A 23,005-nucleotide genomic window follows, 5' to 3' on the forward strand; every position below is an offset into this window, starting at 1 on the left:
AGAAGAGTCCTGGTTATTCATGAATTCCTGCTCTCCCTGCCACCTGATGACTGACAGGCTTCTACCTAGTTTTCTCCCTTTCTGTCTAGTAGAGAACTGCCAATCAGCAGATGGGCGAGAGAGCAGGAGATCATGAATAACCAGGACTCTTCTCAGGTAGATTTGACTCTTTTCAAGGCCCAGTCTGCAATGATTATGATGCTGGTTCTCAGCAACCACTTACTTTTAGCTCATGAGTGACACACCGCTGAAATCAGCATTTCTGTCACTATTTTATGCTTCCCTCAGTGAGGTCAGCATAAAGTTGATGACAGGTTCCCTTTAAGTTATATTATTTCCAATGGCAATGCTGTTTTTTCTCCAACATGGATATGGTTAAATGAGTTGTATGAGATTAACACTGCTGCTTTCCTCGTCACCCCATTCATTTGAAAGCGAGTTTTAATCCCAAACACAGCCCCTGGACACTTTCTAAAAGAAAGTAGCCATGTTTTTATAATCTCATACAACCCCTTTAAAAGACTTCGATTTGCTGCAGTTCCATCTAAACATACCATTGCTGATAAAGTGGGAAGCCACATGACACATTGGCTGGCATGTATAAATTCTGTCCTGGTCTTAATTTTTTGTGGCATTTTATTTTTATTGTTTTTATTGTGTTAAAAATGGGAAAGGTGTGCATCTTTTGGTTTCATTTTGTGGCATACAATTTTATCTAGTTTGGATATAGTGTTAGTTGTAATTTTTACATTAGGGGCTACAAAACATGTGATGGGAAAAAAAATCATTGTAAAGTTCGGACTAGACTTCTATCCACTTTAGCACTTAACATGAAATTTCGAGTGCTGAAATTCTTTGAAGGGTGCCAATAGGGTTTCAACATTGGTGGGGGCCAACCCTCACAAGCTTCATGGATGTGGTCTTCTGGAATGTATTTGTAAATCTCAGGGCAGAGTCTCCCTCTAAAGGCTATGGGCAGTTTTATGATTGCATTCTACTCATTTTTAGGTTGGTCTTTATTGGATTCTTCTCAGTTTGAGATGCAAGTCACTCTTTTCAATTGATCTTTATTTAAAAAAAAAAATAATTATCTACAGATTTCATTTTGTGTGTATCTGCAGAGTGTTGCTTTCTGCTTTACAATGAATCCAACGTGTAGCCCTTATCTCTGAACTTCTGACAGCTTATAAACACTCATTATTACTAAATTGAACTATAATGAGTGTTTATGAGCTGTCAGGGGTTCAGGTAAGGGCTACAGGTCAAGATGTCAGAGCTGCTGTCTGACAGAATCACTGAATAGGGGAAGCAGTATTCTGCAATTGAAAAAATGTGATTTGCAGCTCAAACTGAGAAGAATGCAATAATGAAAAGAACTGTCCAATACTGGCACCAAAAAATACATTTCCAAAAATACTTGTTTAGCTTAAAACAGCAGTTGCCACCTTTTTGTTTGCTGCACCTTAACTAAAATCTCACCAAATTACATGTTTTTGGCAAATTTGGACATTCTGTTAATACGATAGGTTTGCTAGTACATGCACATCTTTACAGTATAATAAATACTGCAAGAAGTATTAGTTGTTTAGATTTATTTTAGAAAATAAAAAAATACTCTTAGTGCATATTTTACTTGCATTAGTTTTATTACCCTGCAAGGCACATATAGCAGATAACTTGGGGGGGGATGGTGCAACTACATTGTAATACTGGTGCGAGTATAGTCCACTTGGAATACATCACAACTGTCCATTGTTTGACAGTTCTTCTAGAAAGAGAAGCAACATAGCTGATGTTAAGAGCCTTATGATTTTAAGCAGTGCTATGAAGCTGCTATGATCTGCTATGAACCATCATGTTTTAGAGAAAAGGAACATTATGTAAAAGCAGTGAGCTACTAAACAAGAGCTTAGTCGTTGCCAGGCAATAAAATATATATTTCTGTATGGTTATAAATCTGATTGTATGGCATAGGGCACAGCAACCTGACTGCGCCAATAAAGAACACTGATGTAGATATTTTGAAACTGGATTTGGTGTTGAGGCCTTATATAAAACCTTACGTGGATGACAACAAATTTCCAGCACCTCATACTAAATTATAAAAGCGGAGTCGAATACCTGCTCCCTTATATAACCTGTGCTGGTGTCACGATCTGGGGACAAAACCTTTGCTCTTCCCTATAAGAAAAAGAGTAGAAATAGTAGTTGTATCATACTTTATCATAAATTTAGTATTGTTAATGCTTTTATTCTTAAAAAGAAGAATTATAGTTGAACAGATTGTGTCAGTCTAATGTACGCAGATGCAAGGTTTGGGGTACAAAATTATAAATGAACTAGGAGAAATTAGCGTCTTAATTGAGAAACACCCTCTTGCCTGTAGCTAAAACTTCATTTTTATTTTTTTAAAGGAAACATGATGCATGAAATTAAGGCAGCCTGAAGGTCAATGAACCCATATGGAAAGGAACATGCTGTGCTGTATAATTAAATATACATGATGTGCTAACACAGAAATAACCCCATTTCTTTGTTGTTTGGTTAAATATGATAGTTTGGATGCTAACACTTCTGTGAGTAACTGTCCTCTTATTGTGCTTGGAAATGAGAGATGTGCGAAGCTGAACTTGGGTCGGATTTCTTATGGCTAAACTCACTATCATGGAATAATGAATAGTGGGTTGTGAACTTCTATTTAACATATGGGATGGTTTCTATAATGTGGATATTGATTTAGCGCCTTAATACCTGAGTTTTCTAATGCTGTAGAGGTTGGCTTATCCGCAGGAATTGCTCAAAATTGGCTATATCTCACTGTACTCCAGCAGTGCCTTATTGCCATTATAAAGTGTGACATCTATCGAAAACTATAAAAATAACTGATAGTAATCTCAAAGCCTTTGTGTAAAGAATACTTAAGAGGTAAATATACAGTTGCAATAGTAGTTCCAGTAGAGTAGCTGAGGGCACCAGTACATTAGAACCCATGACACTTTCTTTTTCCATAATTACCTTTTTTAAACACTGATCTAATGATATCTCCTAGTTACTGGTAAAAGTTAAGGACCTGCAAGCTGTATTATTGGGCATAGCAACCTTTCAGTTAATTGCCAGGACCACAAAACCACAGGAATTCGGAATAAAAACCTTGTGAGACACATACACATACACACAAAAGACGTGTTGGGTGAGGTTGGATTCTATACCCGATACATACATCACTTACAGCAGAGGACATTGCTCTCTGTTTAATACAGCGTACATTGGCCTTCTTCGTCTAATTGCTGCATGTGAAAAGGGAAATGTTATGTCTTCCTTTCTGAATAAAGTCAAGCTGACATTTCGGACAACTATGGAAATGTCCATCTGAATGTAAATAGAGTACAATACTGTGTACTACGTGGGTGAGATCGATACACTAGGAGAGGAGGAGGATGCCATTAAAGTTTGGGTCTATCTAACCTAATTCACTGGAGCACTACAGTTATATAACACACAGAGGAGGTCATGTATCTTTTACATTTGATAGATCCTATGCAGGTCTACCAATGCTATACAGTTGCTCTCCTTTAACAATGCTCTATTCATCAAATTACCTCTACGATTACTTTTCCTAGAAGCTACGGAACAATGTGCTGATATCCTATGTTTGCCAGGCCTTTGCACTGGCACTGATAAAGTGGACCGTGCTTTTTGAGAAGGCTTTTGGGAAGATAGGAGCTTTGGAAAGTTTGGCTTGGCCTTAGTCCCACCTCTCCTCTTTCTGAAACGTACAGGAGCTGTACGTGTTGGACCATTCATGACTCCTTTCAGACATTCATCCTTTAACTCCAGAGGGCAGTGTAAGCTCTCCTTTCTGGGCTTTAAGATATTAACATATCCCAAGCCTTTTTTTCTAGATATACTTTCATCCCATTCTTTCTCTCCCAAAGCAGGTGGACTTTCTACAGACTCTTTTCTCACAGATTCTTTGCTTCCTTTGGCTCTCTTTGGTGAGCTAGCTCTGGATACTTGGGACCATGGCAAACATTTGGCACTATGTGGTTTGCCATCTCCTCCATGCAAAGGGTCTAAATAGTCTTGTTTTTCTAGAACCTGTGCTTCAGGACCAAGATTCAAACTAGTTCTGTCTGTGAAAGAATCCCTCCCATCATAACCTCCTAGATCAGCTGGGGCAGAACACTGATGAAGAGGCCATGATCCTTTGCACTCTCCTTGATTCTCCTTGTCATCTCCGTTATCTTCCTGACCTCCATCAAATGCATTCTCAGCTTGGTTATTGTCTTGGCTTGTATTGGATGTTGGATTAAGGTCCTTGAGAAACACTACAATGACTGTTATGTTATCACTGGAACCAGCATCACGAGCAGATGCTACCAATTTATGGGCAACCATGCTGCTGTCTCCATTGTTTTCCTTCAGGTGGTCAGATACAACTTTCACAGCCTCATCTGGATTTACTGTGTCATAGAAACCATCACAAGCCAGAATGAGATAATCTTCAGAACCATCAAGGACCAGGGAGGCAGAGTCTGCATCACCGCAAATATATGGCTTATGCTCAGTATCCCCTATATGACAAAAAAAAAACTGTATAAATGCTGAACAAATTCAATAATTTCAAGAAAGTATGAGGTAATTTATTTCCCATCATTTCTATAGGCAGTGCCAACTGCATGTAATATTGGATTATTATCATGAGTACTTTTTGAATAACTATTTTAGACTATTATATGTTATAATTACGTCACCACTGCTGAATTATTAATGTAACTAAAGCTATTGGGATTTCAGTTTTTTTGAAGAAAGGATAAAGGTCAGTGGAACCTACAGATATTCAGCCTTCATAAATGTGCCAAACACAGAGCATGCCTGTAGGAGAATATTACACAAACTATTGAAGAATGGCAGTGCATGTGGCAATACCAGTAAAGTAGATAATATATTAAGAAATCCCATCCACGTGCTGCCAAAAAATATGCAACACAGATGCCTTCAGCTGCCAAGCGGACATGCAACAAGTCAGCCAGTTTTACAGGTTAAATTCTGCTGACAGATGCCCTTTAAAGAGGACCTTTCATCACAAAATGCAATGCAATCTGAAAGAACCATGCTTTAGAGCAGGAGAAGCTGAGCAGAATGATATATATTTTTTGGGGAAAAGATTCAGTAAAACCAGTAATTCATTTGTATCTTTGCTTTACTCCCTGAGCAACTATCAGTACAGGGAGAAGGTGTTACCAGTGACTGACAGCTGTCTCTTAGGCCCCTTTCACACAAGCAGGTTTTCCATACAGGTGCAAGGCGCGAAGTGAACGCATAGCACCCACACTGCGTTACGTGAAAATCGCAGCATGTTCTATATTCAGTGTTTTTCACGCAGCCCCTGTCTCATAGAAGTGAAAAACGCATTGCGTCCAGATGAAAAAACGTTTTTCGCTGATGGTTGCTAGGAGATGTTGTTATTCTTCTTTTTTTTTTTCACACGCATGAAAAACGGATTAAAACTGATAGCATCTGTGTGAAAAAAAAATGAATGCAATCGCAGACAAAACTGAAATAATTTGGTCCCAAACTCACGCAAGTTTCACTGAATGCATTCTGAGGAAATCCGTAATGCTCGTGTTAAAGAGCCTTATGCACCCTTATACACACACAGTGCTATCAATCACTGATAACACCTCCTCTCTGTACTAATAGCTGTTCACAGAAGGGAGAAAAGCAGAGATATAAATGAATAAATTACAGATTTTACTGAATCTTTTCCCCAAAAAAATATATAACAATCCGCCCAGCCGCTCCATGCTAGGGACAGCAATCACAGACTTCACCTATGCAATGCATAGGGTGAAATCAGCAGCACATCTGCAGGGGAAACTCTGCTGCAGAAAATCCACTGTGCAGCCGCACCATTTTTATATAGTCTACTTCATTTAGATTGTGCTTTTACAGTGGGATGGAAAGACATTTTGACTTAAAGGGGTATTCCAGTTATATAACATTATCCCTTATTTACAAGATAGGGGATAACTATCCCCCACCAATCATGGGAATGGGAGCCCCAAACCCCGTGTAGACCCTATGAAATGAACGGAGAGGATGGTCCGAAATGGGCATGGCCGCTACATTCATTTCTATGGGAGTGCCAGAGATAGTGGAGTGCTGTTCTCCACTCCGGGACTTTCACTGAAATGAATGAAACATCTGTGTGCATCTCTGACACCATCACCACCCACTCCATTCATTTTAGGGGGGCTCCATGGGGTTTGTGGCCCCCGTTCTAGTGATTGGTGGGGACCCAGCGGTAGGACCCCTATCAGTCTTATAGATATCCCCTATCCTGTGGAATACCACTTTATAAACTAAACAATGTAGCTTGATATGAAAATAAAATACTGTACATTATGCACAATGTTAGCATGTTCTATTAAATTTTTTATTCTTTCAGATAGGTCATCAGTATCAGATTGTTGGGGAGGGCCGGCACCCCTACCAATCAGCTGCTTGTGGGGGCTGCCAGCTCGGGAAACAAAGCGTCTCCATCCACTGGAATAATTCACTACTGCAAATGCGCTACCACAAACAGCTGATCGGTGGTGCTGCCAGGTGCCAGACCCCTAGCAATCTGGTATTGTGTGACCTGTCTGGAGGATAGGTCATCAATATCTAAACAAAAACTAATTGTAAAAACTCCTTTAAGTGGCACAACTTTAAAATAGTGCTGTATAGCATATTAATCATACCAAACATAGGATGAAGGGAATGTAAACTGTGTCGCTGCACGCTTGTACTAACAGCCCTAGTCCTAGAGGGTTCACACAGTCAACCAAATAGACCACTTGTCTGAACAGTGGTCTATCTTTATAGATATATACAGTAGGTACAACCCAGAAAGTTAGCATACATTATTCAGTTTACTTAATAAGAGTCTAGGGCTTTTGCAATTTAATTGCATCCTAGGTGAGATGAATTTGGATTTCCCAGTATAATTTATCTTCTGTTTCATGTTTCTTTAGTTTTCTGTATGTCTGAGATCATCAAACACTTAATTAAAATCAGGGCCATGAGGAGACAAAGAAAAGAAGAAAGAATTAATTAAAGTCAATCTCCTACCAATAGCTCGAGAGACAGACAGGCTTCCATTAACTCTCCATGCACCAAACCAGACCACACAACCTCCAAGGGCCTCAATACGATGTTTCTCATCCTAAGGAAAGATCAGATCATATCATCAGATTAATTCTAAATAGCAGAGATTTAAGGGTAATAACATAAAAATTCAGCAGTAGTTGCTAAGCAATAAAACCATAAAGGTTGGGTAGTACAGTAATTGAACATATCAGTTGTCTACAGTAGAGACAATAGCAATGTCTAAAGTTTTCAGCAGGACCATCCAACAATCTAATGTGTAAGGGGAGCTCCTAACATAGGGCTCATGCACACGAACGTGCCCATGCATCGGCCATGTGGGCTTCCATGGGATTTCAGTTCCGAGCCTCCGTACCGCAGAGGTGCAGACTGAATCTTGCAGATCGCAGACCCATTCAAGCGAATAAGTCTGCATTCGCAAGTGGTGGGCGGTGCCCATGCGTTGCGGACTGCTATTTGTAGCCCGCAGCATGGGCACGGGGTGCACGCGTTCGTGTGCATGAGCCCATAATCTGTCAGGGGAGAGAAGGTTCAGGTGAACTGAATGGAGGAGATTTATCAAAACTGGTGCAAAGGAAAACTTGCTTAGTTGCCCATAGCAACCAATTGGAAAATGAAAGGCTCCTTCTGATTGGTTAATATGGCCAACAAAGCCACTTTTCCTTTGCACCAGTTTTGATAAATCTCCCCCAACGTGTCTGGCAGTGGCTTTCTCCTCTCTCCTCATTGAAAACACATACAAGTTTGTCCAACCTTAGCATGTATGTATATGGTGGAGTCGGCAGAGATAGCTGTTGACTAGGGATGAGCGAACTTGTGTTTCCAAGTTTGGCGTACAAGGTTCGGGTTATCTAAGAATTCCGTTATGGATTCAGCCCCCACGGACCAGAACTTCTGGTCCGTGGTAGCGGAAAACATAACGGAATTCTTAGATAACCCGAACCTTGTACGCCGAACTTGAAAACACAAGTTCGCTCATCCCTACTGTCGACCAAACGAGCTTTCAGCCGCCAGATATTGAAGGTGGATGGGCATCTTAAATTAGTGATTTTCAAATTTTAAGGCCTCTTTCAAATGGTCTTTGTAAGCCAAAACCAGGAGAAGGTCCAACACATAGAAGAGGCACAAATATCTCTAGGATACCTTTTCTCTGTATGTTCCACTTCTGGTTTTGCCTTACAAATACTGACCAAATACTTTCATACTTTCTCATCCACTTGCTGCATAAATAAAAGAAGAAAAGCTGCAATACTGCGGTTTAGAAATCAGCAGCATGCCAATTTAGGCTAGGTCTACACAACGACATTTGTCGTGTGACATTTTGTCGCCCCAATGTCGCGCAACACTTTTTATAATGGTAGTCTATGGTGTCGCACTGCGACATGCTGCGACTGCGACACAACAGTCGCAAAAAATCTATTCGAGATGGATTTTTTTGCGACTGTTGCGTCGCAGTTGCAGCATGTCGCAGTGCGACACCATAGACTACCATTATAAAAATTGTTGCGCGACATACATGTTGCAGTGTAGTTGTGTAGACCTAGCCTTATGCTACAAATTTCATTGCGGATTTCACCCTTTCCAATACAAAGAATGACACTGATATAATCTGCAGCTTTTCTGCAACAGAACCCGCAACATGTTTTTTCTGCTGCAGATTAGAAGCAGAAATGCTGCAGATTTTCTGCGGCTGAAAATCCACAGCTAATCAGCAATATGTAGGCCTCCTGCACACCAACGCAGGGCCGCCGTGCTCATGTTGCAGACTGCAAACAAAACTATGGGCACTGAAGCCCATGGAAACACATGGAGGCCCTTCTGTGGGCTTCCATATCCATGACTCTGCACCAAAAAAGGTAAGACAATGGGTCCACACCGAGATGCTGAGTGCACACGACCAATGCCCATATTTTGTGGACCCCCAGTTTGCAGTCCGCAACAAGGGCATGTTGGCCCCACGTTCGTTTGCAGGAGGCCTAAGGCATTTTCACTGAAGAGGCGGCACCCACGTCTAGATGAGACACGAGGACTCTTTTGGGGGCCTCACCAGCTTGAAAAGCCAAGGTGTAAACTTAATATCTATAAAATGCCACCATGTTGGGTATACAAAATATTCCCAATCATAGCTAAATCAACATAAAATGTACAGAACCATTTAGATTTTCATAAAAATTTGCTGTAAATGCTCCCACCATACATACAGAGTGATACAGCAAGTAATAAATAGGAAATACCGTAAATCAAGATCCACAATAGTGATGCAATCATCTAGTTCTACATATTGTAGTAAAGAGCCATTTACAGATGATGAAAAGTAGTTCTGTAGTCCTCACCTCACGGTCAGGTTTATGTGGCTTCATTAATTCCACAGCTTGTCCCCTTCGTACCAGCATCACCTGTGAGTCCCCCAGCCAGGCCACATGAAGCATGTTGCCACGGATAAAGGTCACCACGCCAGTTGTACCGCAACGTAGGTTCTATGGTAAAAGTGAGAAAATGCATACATTTACTTGAAATATAAGGATACTCTACACACCAACAAAAAAATTTCACAGTGCACTTAAATTGATAGTTGCTTTAAAAGATGCCTCTTAGCAGGATCAACCCTATTAAGCTAGGCATGTCATCTGGTAGGGTTGACCCTGCTGATTAAAATGATACGTGTTTTTGAAAATCAGTTGAGACTTTCCCAAGAAATAAAATTTTGTATCTGGAGCACGTCAATTTATACTAGTGATTTATATACTAATATATTGGACGCATGACAGCATAATTTACCTGGGAATGTTACACTCTGTTCACATCTGCATTGTGGCTCCTGCTTATATCTGAAGTCACGATAAAGTGCTGGACATGTCCAACGATCAAGTTCCGTCATGCAACCATCAATTTGATAGCACTGCTGCTCCCATCAAATATGAACTTGGAGGTTTTGAACACAGCTTCCAACACAATTGGGAACTGAGCCTTTTTAGTGAAAATTAAAATCTTGCAATCCGTTTTGAAAACTTAAGTGTAGGCATAAGGCCTCATACACACAACAGTTTGAGGTCCGCAAACCATGTGTCATCCGCATTTTTTTTTTTGGGTCCGTGGTCTGCATTTTGTGGACATATGCTATCTTTTTGCAAAACGTCCAAAAGGATGCACAAAGCACATGGATTATTCAACTGTATTTCTGTCCTGAGGACAGTGATACAGTTGAATTCAGGAGAGCAGCTGTGGCCACTGGCCAGGCGCATAAGTACCTGATGCTCCTTTATTAGATAATGCTGAGAGCATCAGATCATTATGTACCTGGCCGGTACCTGGTCATGAGGAGAGCTCGGGTGGCCTCCTAGACATCAGCCTATCGGGAAATTTCTATGGCCAGTCCGCCCCTGTATGGATAATATGATCAGAGAGAATGAGGTTCCTTTCAGGGGCAATATATGGCAGCACCTGTAGTCTGTATGGATCTCTTTTGTATTCCAGTCCTGTAATGCAATACCATGTGCATGGACTACAAGCTGCAAGTAGGTAGACTGGCGTCATTTAAATGGCTGCCCCCCCCCCCCCCCCCCAAAAAATGTTAGGCCTCTTTTACGTGGTCGTGATGATCTTCGTGACTAAAGGATCAGTGGTTCATCCGTGAAGATATCCATGAACAATCCGTGTGTCCATTTTTTGTTCTCCGTGTGTTATTCGTATTCCATGGTCACTGCTCAACTGAAAATTGGTTTCCAAAGTATCTCCTAGCAATGATCCATGAAAACCGCAGACCAAATGCGGTTTGGATTCATGTTGTGTCCGTAGTTTTCACTGACCCATAGACTGTAATGTGCATGAGACATCCATAATCACGGACAAAAGTAGGGCATGCTTCCACGGTGTTACCATGGACCCACGGTCTATGAAAAACCACTGACGTGTGACTATACACATTAAAGTCCATGGATCCTTCACTGGTCTGTGGAGACCACGGACAGCACTTGATTTACGGCCTTACACTGTACATAATAAATATATTTATAAGCTAATGATCTGAGACCAGGAAGAAATATTGGTTATTATCATTCATGGAGCATAAGGAATAAGTGTGGTTGTCAGATAATACAAGCGGACGCCTTTCTTCCCAGGCAAGTCCTTTGGACACAGCTGCTAAGGTACAAGGCACATCATTTTTGAGGATACTGACAGCTCAGTGCTGTTTTGTTTCTGTCCAATGTCACCTTGAGCTTCATTTCACTGTGATAGATATCACTATGTCACACGCACATCTGCTCCAATCTGAGGGAATATTGCGCGTGCACAGAATAATTTTACAGCTAACCCCTCCTCCATCTCCTGCCAGTTATATTGCATAACGAAAGCAATTCACTGCTTGTGCACAAGAAATCATCAAGCTGTTTAATACTGTGCAAGCGTCCCCTCCTCTGCCAAACTGCTCCATGGCAAGTGTCTGTTCAGGCGAAAGATTACTCGCCATTTATAGACGTTTCCTATTAAAAGCCATTCCCTCATCAGGTTAGCAACGCTTACATATGGAAACTTGAAGTAGTCTGTACACACACAGTAACATTCAGAATTTGGTATTTCCGCTTAGGATCCTGCTTCAAGTTTCCAGATTTAGAGATTGCATGCTAAATTAGAAAAATTTCCAGATCATCAAGTGACAAATTAAAAGAATTGACTAAATGTAAACTAAATGTTGAAAATTTTTTATTACAATTTGTGTTCTTAACAGGTTTTACAGAATAACACACATTCATACATTGCCAACATTTGTATGGATGCATCATGTTTATTACAACCAATCAGGGGCGTACTGGCCATAGACCCTACTGGGAAACTGCCTGGTGGGCCAATGCCCAGGATGACACCACCAAATTTTTTTTTCATTTTTGGGCTTGTTAAAATCCTTATTGAACGACTATTCCCTATATAGGGCTCTTACCTTGGTCTGTGGCTTCGTTTCATTAAAAATCGATCTTCTAAAATATGCAAATGACTTCACTACCAGCAAGTAGGGCGTCTACTTGCTGGTAGCCGCCGCATCCTCCTTTTAAAAAACCGCCCCCTCCTCATGTTGATTGACAGGGCCAGCGAGCGCTCTCCTCCTCTGGCTGGCCCTGTCAGCATTTCAAATCCTGCGCCTGTCTTCATTCGGCGCAGGCGCTCTGAGAGAAGGACGCTCACCTCCTCAGCACTCCCTCAGTGTGCCTGCGCCGATGACGTCTTCTCTTTCGGTGACGTCATCGGCGCAGGCGCACTGAGGGAGTGCTGGGAGGCAAGCGTCCTTCTCTCAGAGCGCCTGCGCCGAATAGTCAAGAAAATTTAGACTAGAACCTTCAGAATCACAGGTGCATATCCATTTTCAGAAGTCCCAGGTAGATGGGCGTGTTCAGTCTAAAAGAGGTGCTCCCCTCAATTTTCTTGCAATATATTGAGGGTAGCACCTCTTTTAGACTGAACACGCCCATCTAGCTGGGACTTCTGAGCAGAGTACTTTTGTAGCTGGTTCCTACACTGCCCTGAATATTGTAGGCTTAAGTAAGTTCAAAGTGAGGCAGTATATTTAGTGATAGGGACCCATCTGCGGAAGCCACCTTGATGCCTGGTAGATGGGCCCGACACGTATGTGCGCTAAGAGCTTCCATTACTCATTTATAGTCGGTATTGTACCACTTTTATCTAGAATGACCCACATTTCTTAGCTCTATTGTTTGTATATATAACGGTGTGCAGCCATTTAGTTTTTTTGTAATTATGTTTGCTTCATGGATATGCACTGTGATTCTGAAGGTTCTAGTAAAAACATGATTTTTTTTAAAAAAAAGTTTTTATTGTGTAAAACGTAAAAAATAAATAAAAAACTAAAAAAAACTAGACATATTTGGTATCGTTGCATCCATAATGACCGGATCTATAAAAATATCACATAATCTACCCCATCAAGTGACTTCACCTCCCAAAAATGAGATAAAAAGCAACCAGAAAGCCAAATGTACCCCAAAATGGTGCTCTCACGCAGCTTATTCAACAAAAAATAAAAAAAGTTATTGCTCTTAAAAACCATCAGAGAAAATTCCATGTTAGAAAATCCAGATGCCGCTCCTTCCCTTCTACCTGGGGGTATTCTCCTGTCATATTTTGTGAAAAATAAAGTTTGGGCCTAAAGCACCATTTTCTTGTAAAAATAAATAAATCATTTTTCATTTTCACACCCAAGTATTAAAAATTCTATGAAACAGCTGTTGAGTGAAGTGCTCGCTACACCCCTTAAAAATTCCTTGGGTGGTGTAGTTTACAAAATGTGGTCACTTTTTGGGGGTTTTCACTGTGGGGTTACCTCAGGGCCTCTTAAAATGCAACATGGTGCCCAAAGACCATTCCAACAAAATCTGCCCTCCAAAAACCATATGGCGCTCCTTGAGTCTGTGCCATATGAGGTGTTTCTGCAAACTGCAGAGTCAAGGTATTAAATATTGAGGTTTGTTTTATTGTTAACCCTTGATGTGCTCCAGGAAAAAATGTATTCAAATGGAAAATCTGCAAAAAAGTGACATTTTGAAATTTCACCTCTATTTTGCTTTAATTCCTGTGGAATACCTAAAGGGTTAACAACATTTCTAAAACCAGTTTTGAATAGTTTGAGGGGTGTCATTTATAAAATGGGGTCATTTATGGGTTGGTTCTATTATGTAAGCCCCATAAAGTGACTTCAGAACTGAACTGGTCGTTAAAAAGTGGGTTTTGGAAATGTTCTTAAAAATTGTAAGAATTGCTTCTAAAATTCTAAGCCTTCTAACGTCCTAAAAAAATTAAATGACATTTACAAAATGATGCCAACATAAAGTAGACAAATAGGGAATGTTAAAGGGGTTGTGTGGGTTCAGAGCTGAGCCCAGGCAGCCCCCCTGACTTGAGCATCGGAGCAGTTCATGCTCCGATGCTCTCCTTTGCCCTGTGATAAATTTTCAGGAGTTCCGGTGACGAACCGGGCTCTCCATGGAGCTGCCAGGAAGCCCGGTGACGTCACCGGCACTGATGGGCGGGCTTTAGCGCTGTCCTAGCCAGTAAAACAGCTAGGGTAGAGCTAAAGCATGCCCATCAGAGCCGGTGAAGTCACCGAACACACTGCCGGGTGGAAGCTTCCGCCCGGCAGTGTGTTATTGTAAACATGAGATGCTCCGATGCTAACATCAGGGGGGCTGCCTGGGTGAAAATATGGGTATGTCCGGTTTCATCTCTGAACCCGGACAACCCCTTTAAGTAATAAATATTTTATGAGGTATCACTTTCTGTTTCAAAACCAGAGAAATAAAAATTTAGAAAATTGCAAATTTTTTTAAATGTTTGGTAAAGTTGCGATTTTTTCATAAATAAAGGTGAAATATATTGACTTAATTTATGACTATCATGAAGTACAATGTGTCACGAGAAAACAATCTCTGAATGGCTTGGATAAGTAAAAGCGTTCCAAAGTTATTACCACATAAAGTGACACGTAAGATTAGCAAAATTAAGCCTGGTCAGGAAGAGGGTAAATGGCCCGGTCTGGAAGTGATTAAACCTTGGGTGCGTCTTATTGTCGGGTGCGTCTTATAAAGCGAAAAATACGGTACTTATGTACCCAGCCGGGTCCCACAGGTTCCCTCCTGAATTCAATGGTATCACTATTATGCATGGCTTCCTGCTTCATCGTTTACCCTCGGGAAACAGGCCCCTAGAATTGAGGCCTATGAAGCAGTGTACAAATGTTGCAGGAATGCAGGCATTTCAGGCCCCAGGCTGGAAGAAGCTTGTGGCTTGCACTACAGATGGTACGGCTTAGCCATCCTATTGGTGTTGCTCCCACCTTTTGTCAATTTGGGTGGACAACTTTTAGATTTTTCCAGGCGCACTATCAGTTTCCAGTCCAGCCCTGGCTATGCTGTTCCTTTAGCTCCCATGCCCTGCAATAGAAGCTACTGAACCAGCAGAGTGCCAGCCCACTCCACTGTTTCCTGGTCACCTGGTGGTCAGGACTTAGTCTCATCTCCTCTAAGTAACGGCAAGATAAGAAAGCCCCTTTAACTGTGCATGCAGAAAAATAAACCTGTAGAAAGGTGTTTGTGCAGATGCTTCTTAGACCTGGAGCTATTCATATTTAGCCCTGCCCCTGAATGACCCTGCAAATTTCCCGATATTTCAATTTCCCAATATAAATTCTCTCTATCTGTTCTGCTCTTTGAAGGATAGTTAGAGGGGTTTTCCAGAATACAATACTACAGACCCTAGAAAAATATCATCCTTCTGTGAAGCTTTTTGAGGCATGCTCTTACTGTACTAGCTTGCTCTTCAAAAATTAATTTCGCAAGGTGCAGTCTGTGTTTACTCCTGTCGAAGACTGCTGGTGGGTGGGATTGCATACCTCCCAACTAACCCGAATCCGGCGGAACAGTCCCAGATTTTGGTGGCTTTCTCGCGGTCCGGGAACAGCTGAGGTATGTCCTGCTCTCAGCTGTCTCTTTGTACATAGGACGCAGAGACAACGGATTGTAATGGTTTAGCAGGGAGTTAGAGGCATAACCTAGTATGAAAAAAATTTCAGGGTGCCACACATATTGTCCCTCTTTCTGTTTTTCAAAAGTTGGGAAGTATAGGTATGTAGTTCAGCACAGCATAAGTGCTAAGCTTCTTAAACCACCACAATTCCCATGGTTGTAGAGGCTAAAGGTTGAACTACCGTATTATTCGCTTTATAAGACGCACTTTTTTCCCCCCAAAGTGGGGGGGAAATGGCTGTGCGTCTTATAAAGCGAATACTAGTGAGAGCTTCCATTATGGAAGCGCTTACTAGTATGCATTAGGTGCCGGGAGCGGGGAATAAGCGCTACAAGCGTTTCCGGTACTCACCCTCCCTGGTCTCCTTTGCAGGGGCCGGCGCTGCACTGTCCTGACCCCGTACAGCGTCAGGATGTAGTGCGCACACTATGACCTGACGCTGCACACAGTCAGGTGACAGTGCAATGCAGGCCGGAGAAGACAGGGGAGAGTGACTTCTGCCGGAGATGAAGAGGAGCCACGGCGCAGGAGAGGTAAGAAGAGTTTTTTATTTTATTCTGATGACGTTCAGAAATAAAGGGCTGATTTGAAGTCTGATGGGGTCAGAAATAAAGGGCTGATTTGAGGTCTAATGCGGGTATGACATTAAGGGCTGATCTGAGGTCTGAAGGGGGTCCGAAATAAAGGGCTGATTTGAGGTCTGATGGGGTCAGAAATAAAGGGCTGATTTGAGGTCTGATGGGGGTATGACATTAAGGGCTGATATGAGGTCTGATGGGGGTCAGAAATAAAGGGCTGATCTGAGGTCTGATGGCGGTCAGAAATGAAGGGCTGATTTGAGGTCTGATGGGGTTATGACATTAAAGGGGTTCTCCAGGAATTAAAAAAATGAAAATATTTAAATATTATTTTATAATAAATATATTCACAAATACCTTTCATTACTTAGAATGGCTTGTTTTGTCTAGGGAGCAATCATTAGGAAAAATAAAATAGCCGCCATCCTATCAGTACACACAAAAACTGTCCTAATCACACAGTAAGACAAGTTACTTCACCACAATGAGTCATAGTGCTGCCTGATATACTGATCCTGAATACAGGTGAATCTCTGTGGGAATGGAGATGATGAAGAGACATGAGAGGAGGGTGAGGTGCGGCTAATGAGCAGGGGCACTTGTATGCAGTCTCCATTACCACAGTCTGTCCTGTCTGTTCTCTCTGTACTTTGTGTCTCCTCATGAACTAAATTCCCCAGAGATTCAGCTGAAGATCTTATCATCTGTATTCAGGATCATAATTCCTGACAAGTAGGAGAGGAGGATGAGGCAGCTCTTTACCTCAGTGCTGTAAAGTAACTTGTCCTCATGTGTGATCAGGACAGGTTTTGCGTGAACTAATGGGACAGCAGCCATTTTGTTTCCCCCAATGATTGCTCCCTAAAGTGAGCCATTATAAATAATGAAAGGTATTCGAGAATATATTTATAATAAAGTAATATTTAAGAATTTTCATTTTCTTAATTTCCAGGGAACCCCTTTGAGGGCTGATCTGAGGTCTGATAGGGGTCTGACAGAGGGATGATGGGGTTCTGACATGGAGGGCTGATATGGGGGTCTGATATGATGTCCTGATATTTAAGCGGGCCTGATCTGATGTCTTGATATTTATGGGGGTCTAATCTGAGGATCTGATATGAGGTCTGATGAAAAATATTTTTGGGTTATTTTCCTCCTCTAAAATCTGGGGTGCGTCTTATCATCGGGTGCGTCTTATAAAGCGCAAAATACGGGTATATAGTTTTAATGGCGATTTTAAATATATTGCTGCTACTACAGTGTACGGTCTATTGCACTATCCATATCCTACGGTGATGTTTGGTACCGTAGACATTTCCCAACTGATTCCTATGATATTTCCCCACTTATTGCTATCCTATATAACTCAGCAGGAGAAACCAGCACAAAGCATAGTCCATGAGACTGCATCTTCCATCCAAATACAGCAGATGGGTCATCAGAATTGCATTGTGTGACAACTCAATTGTGCCACTGATTCCTATGGCAGACCGGCACATGCTACAGTATAACTGTCCTAGTAGTTCTAGGTCCAAGGGTGTATCGATAGCATTGCACAAATCTGTACAGGGATCGGTGGAGGATGTAAGGGTGGATGGAGAGGGGCGCTATATCTTCATCAAATTAAGAATACATTCCAACCTGTTTACTATAGTTAATTGGTACTTGCCTAACCAAAAACAGATTTCTATTTGCAGATCTTTCCTAGATCAGATGTCCGACTTTGCGGAGGGTCGGGTGTTGATCGGCGGAGATTTTAACTTCACACTAGATCCAGTTATGGATTCCAGCGCGGGTCAGGGATCCTCTTCGGGACGGCAACTGAGATCTTTGCTCTCGCGGATTCACTCCCTTCAACACATGGACATATGGAGAACTATATACCCACAAGGTAAAGACTACACATTTTACTCAACCCCTCACAATTCATACAGCCGTATTGACCTTTTCCTGGTCAGTCATCAAACACTGGCATGGAATCCAAGGGCATCCATAGGAGATATTCTGTTTTCAGACCATGCTCCCATTTATGTCTCTGTAGACCTTCCTGATTCAGCACACAAACCATGGAATTGGAGACTGAATGATAACCTTCTCAAAGACGTAGTTTGCGCCGCAGATATACATAAAACAGTGAGTGAATTCATTCAGATCCACTCCACAGACAGCACCTCTTTACCAATGCAGTGGGAGGCATTAAAATGTGTTCTGAGAGGAACATTAATCAAACATGGGGCCAGATTAAAAAAAGAAAAGGCATTCAAGTTAACCACACTACTATCTCAGGCTCATGACTTAGAAATACGGCATAAAAGAACGTTATCCCCAACAACGCATGTAGAACTACTAAAAGTCAGGGACTCTATTAAATCTCTGATTGATCAAAAATATAAAAGATATTCGGATAGAGGGAAGGGCTTCTTCTACAAATACTCTAACAAATGCGGCAGACCGTTAGCACGTTTTATACACCCTAGGTCGACCCAAACCTTTATCCCTTTCATAAAAAAATCTAATGGCCTTAAAACTCATAATCCTACCGAAATAATGGAAGTGTTCCATTCATATTATTCCCAATTATACAACATAAAAGGGAAATTTGCAGACTCACCTGCTGAGGCTCTAAATACCCGTATTGAAGATTATATACAGGAAACAGCTCTTCCTACAATTTCAACGCAGGATAAAGAGACTATAGAGTTAGACTTTACAACTATCGAGGTCGCAAACGCCATTTCCGCCTCCCCTACTGGGAAAAGCCCCGGTCCTGACGGTTTTACACCAGCACTTTACAAGCAATTTAAGGACCTTCTGTCTCCTTTTTTGACGAAGGTTTTTAATAGTATTGATACTAACTCGCCATTTGTAACGCAGTCCCTGGAAGCCCACATTAGTATTTTACCTAAACCTGGTAAAGATCACTCTGTTCCAACAAATTACAGACCCATATCCTTAATTAACATAGATATCAAAATATACTCAAAAATGCTCGCGGATAGGTTATCCCCTTTACTTCCATCTATAATACATTCGGATCAAGTTGGCTTTGTAAGAGGTAGGGAAGCTCGTGATAACACAATAAAGACTTTATTGCTAACTAACGCGGCGAAATGTAACTCCTCCCCTTTGTGCCTATTAGCGATTGACGCCGAAAAGGCATTCGACCGCGTTCACTGGAGTTTTATGGACGCCTCCCTAAGACAAATAGGGCTAGGGTCTAAATTTATGAGTAGAATTCGTGCATTATATTCCACTCCCACAGCAAAGGTGAGGGTAAACGGTATATTCTCACCATCTATAAAAATAAGCAATGGCACTAGGCAGGGATGCCCACTATCTCCCTTATTATATGTTATTGTAATGGAACATTTGGCCAAAGCAATTCGCATGAATACCTCAATACATGGCACCACGATAAATGGAACACAATATAAAACAGCCTTATATGCTGACGATCTGATGCTGTATGTTTCTCAACCGCATATTTCTCTTCCTTCAATCTTAAAGGAGTTTGAGCGCTTTGGACACTTAAGCAACTTTAAGGTTAACTATTCAAAATCGGATATCCTTAATATATCCATACCACAACAAGAATTCAGCAACTTACTCACATCATTCCAATTTAAGCATCAATCCTCAGCAATAAAGTATTTGGGAGTCCAGATACCAGTGGATTCGGATTCGTTGTATACTTTAAACTACTATTAGATAGAACGACAAAAGACCTTGCCAACTACAATAAAAAAGGGTTGTCATGGTTTGGGAGAATGAATGTCTTAAAAATGGATATCTTGCCAAAATTCCTATACATCTTTCAAACAGTTCCGTTGATACCCCCTTCTGCATTTTTTCGCTCTATGCAGACTTTAATTACCAGATTTGTATGGGGCTCGTCCAGTCCTCGAATCGCACTTTCCACATTGACCAGACCCAAATCATCGGGTGGGGCGGGTCTTCCAGATTTGAAGCTTTATCACGCGGCCTCCTCCTTTCTCAGATTGCTTGACTGGCAGCATCATAGGCATTCTAAACAGTGGGTTCAACTAGAACAGTCCCTTTACTCCTCTCCACTTCACCATACTCCTTGGATTGCGACAGAGATGCGTCCCAAGTTTAAAAAGTGTAATAAACTGACACAACAAACTTTGAAATTATGGGATTCATTTATACAGAGAGGCATCTGTTCTAGAAAATTCAGTCCCTTAACTCCACTTTTCCACAATCCAGCTTTTCCAGCTAGTTCCAATAGGGATTTCTTTCTGGGAATGCAGGCATCTGCAGATCCACGCTTTTATCACATCCTATCAGGATCTCCTTTGCCGTCCTTTCAGGACTTGTCCGCAAAACACTTGAATGCTTGTGTTTCCTGGTTGGAATACGAGCAATTGAAATCATACATTTCCTCGAAGGGTGAGGAAGGTTCCTTTGGAAAATCCTTATCTGAAACTGAGAAATTATTTCTGTTATCATCTCCGCCGACTCACCTGATTTCTTTGCTATATAGGAATCTGATGGAAGATACATATCAGGGCAGACCGAGTTTTATTTCAGGTTGGGAACAAGAACTAGGTGCCTCCATAACAAAGGAGGAACAACAGAAAGCATTTATATTCTCTCACAAATTATCAATGGCCTGTTCTGCACAGGAAAAAAACTATAAGATTATGGCTCGATGGTACAGGTACCCAGTTAGATTACATAGGATATTCCCGTCAGTACCAGAAACCTGTTGGAGATGCAGCACAGAAAAGGGGACTATGTTGCATATCTGGTGGGGCTGCAATAAGGTAAAACCTTTCTGGAATAAAATCTTTGACATATATAGGAAAATGACTGGGAAGTCAATAGAAAACACACCTAGAGTGGCGCTCCTCTCCATCCTACCAGGTTCCATCGCTTCTCAGAAACGCAATGTGTTGAGATTTTTTATCTCTGCAGCTAGGTCCGTGATCCCTAGACATTGGCGCACTGTACATGCACCTAACATTAGAGAATGGTATCAAGAAATGTTGCATATAAACAGAATGGAGGAGATTTCTGCAGAGGCTTCGGACCTTTCGAATAAATTCCAAAAGGTATGGTCGCAGTGGATCGAGTTTCAAGACTCTCCAGAACTTCTGTCAATACTCACTTCATAAATGGCAGGCACTCTCATCATATACTTCCCCTCCCTCCCCCCTTCTTCCCCCTTCCCCTTCTCTATCCTTATCTTTACCTTTCTTACCCTCCTTCTTTCTTTTTCTCTTTCTTGTACGTTTAGTATCTTCTTTCTAAATTGTGGTGGGGTTTATTCCTCACGCCCTATTAACATGTCACATTACAGGGATATTTTTGATAGTATGTAATTTGTTTTTGCATATATATTATGTACTTCATGGATTGAAATGTGAACATGTTAAATGTTTTTGAAAAATGAACTGAATAAAAAACAGTTTAAACATAACTGTCCTAGTAGAACCTATACTATAGTAGCACCAATAAACTTATAGAAAATCTTATTACACCCTTACAGACATTATACATAATCCCCACATGGCACAGCCCTGACATACAGTATCATACATGGTGCAGAGGAACACTGGGGGCATGTATTGTATCATCAGCTAGCGTAACTGAGCCAAGCAATATGTTTTATTTATGAGGTTCCTTTGTGAGATAAGATGATGGACACAATAATTACCCAGGGATTCGATGAAGGGCACAGTGCGCTGGAGGAGGGGATTATGTCTTTTGCCCTTCTTATCATGGTGCTATAGTGAAATACTTATTTAAAGGATGATACTACAAGATTTACCGTATCTTCACCTCTGATACAAAATAATCTTTGATGACCCCTCCTAAAATGTTCATGTCACTGGGTACCTATCATCCAGCCCTTGCAGCCCTAGCATCCCTGAGCCATCTTTAGGATTAGTAAATCTGAGTCAGTGAGTGTCAGCTGTATATTATCTACCTTAGATATTAACCCCTAAGATGTCGGCAACAATAGTGACCATGACATCTAAATGTATCACTCCATAGATGCACCTGACAAGCAATCGTGGAATCAATGGGTTGCCATGGAAGCTTGGGGGACAAAAGAATAGCCCCTAGGTTTGAACTTACATTGTACCAGTTACTCTTATCCATTATACTTCTACCCACGCCACTATAAGAAAGGTCCAGATCAGTCTGAAACATCTGGAATGATGTGTCGCTGTACGTGAACCGCAATATATGAATACATTACGATTGCTACTTAAGCTTTGTATTCTTCATGCACTTGTATACTTCAACATGTAAATAAATCATAAACTTAGCATTTTGAACTTTGCAGTGTGCGTGGAATATATGAACACAATTTATCAAACTGGTGTAAAGTAGAACTGGCTTAGTTGCCCATAGCAACCAATCACATTCCACCTTTCATTTTCCAAAGGAGCTGTCCAAAATGAAAGGTGGAATCTGATTGGTTTCTATGGACAACTAATCCAGTTCTACTTTACACCAGTTTGATAAATGACCCCCAATATGTTAAAAAGGGGTAACAGTACCCTGATATCCATAGCACCTCACATCTCTATACTGAAGTGCTCAATCCTTTATTAATTCAAGCTGGGAACCAATTAGGAGCTGCTGGACGTTGCCTGCAAAACTGACAGGCATAATGCAAATATTAAAAAAATAAACATATTTGGTATAACTGCAACTGTAAAAACCCGTACCATTAAATTAATGTTATCTATTCTGCACACTGAAAACTGAAA

The 23,005-nt window shown here is 41.2% G+C and overlaps 1 protein-coding gene across 1 annotated transcript in view; it reads right to left on the reverse strand.

Annotated features, from left to right (window-relative positions):
- Window positions 1–218: 218 nt before the first annotated feature.
- Window positions 219–23,005, reverse strand: part of PPM1E (protein phosphatase, Mg2+/Mn2+ dependent 1E) — a 277,467-nt gene continuing 254,680 nt past the window's right edge. The window contains exons 5-7 of the mRNA XM_040424760.1: window positions 9,486–9,629; window positions 7,117–7,210; window positions 219–4,574 (exon numbers count right to left, since the gene is read on the reverse strand). Of these exons, the coding sequence (XP_040280694.1) occupies window positions 3,520–4,574; window positions 7,117–7,210; window positions 9,486–9,629 (1,293 nt within the window). The 3' untranslated portion in view covers window positions 219–3,519. The remainder of the gene's footprint in view (window positions 4,575–7,116; window positions 7,211–9,485; window positions 9,630–23,005) is intronic.

This window comes from Bufo bufo, chromosome 3 (genome assembly GCF_905171765.1).
Source record: "Bufo bufo chromosome 3, aBufBuf1.1, whole genome shotgun sequence".
NCBI lineage: Eukaryota > Metazoa > Chordata > Amphibia > Anura > Bufonidae > Bufo > Bufo bufo.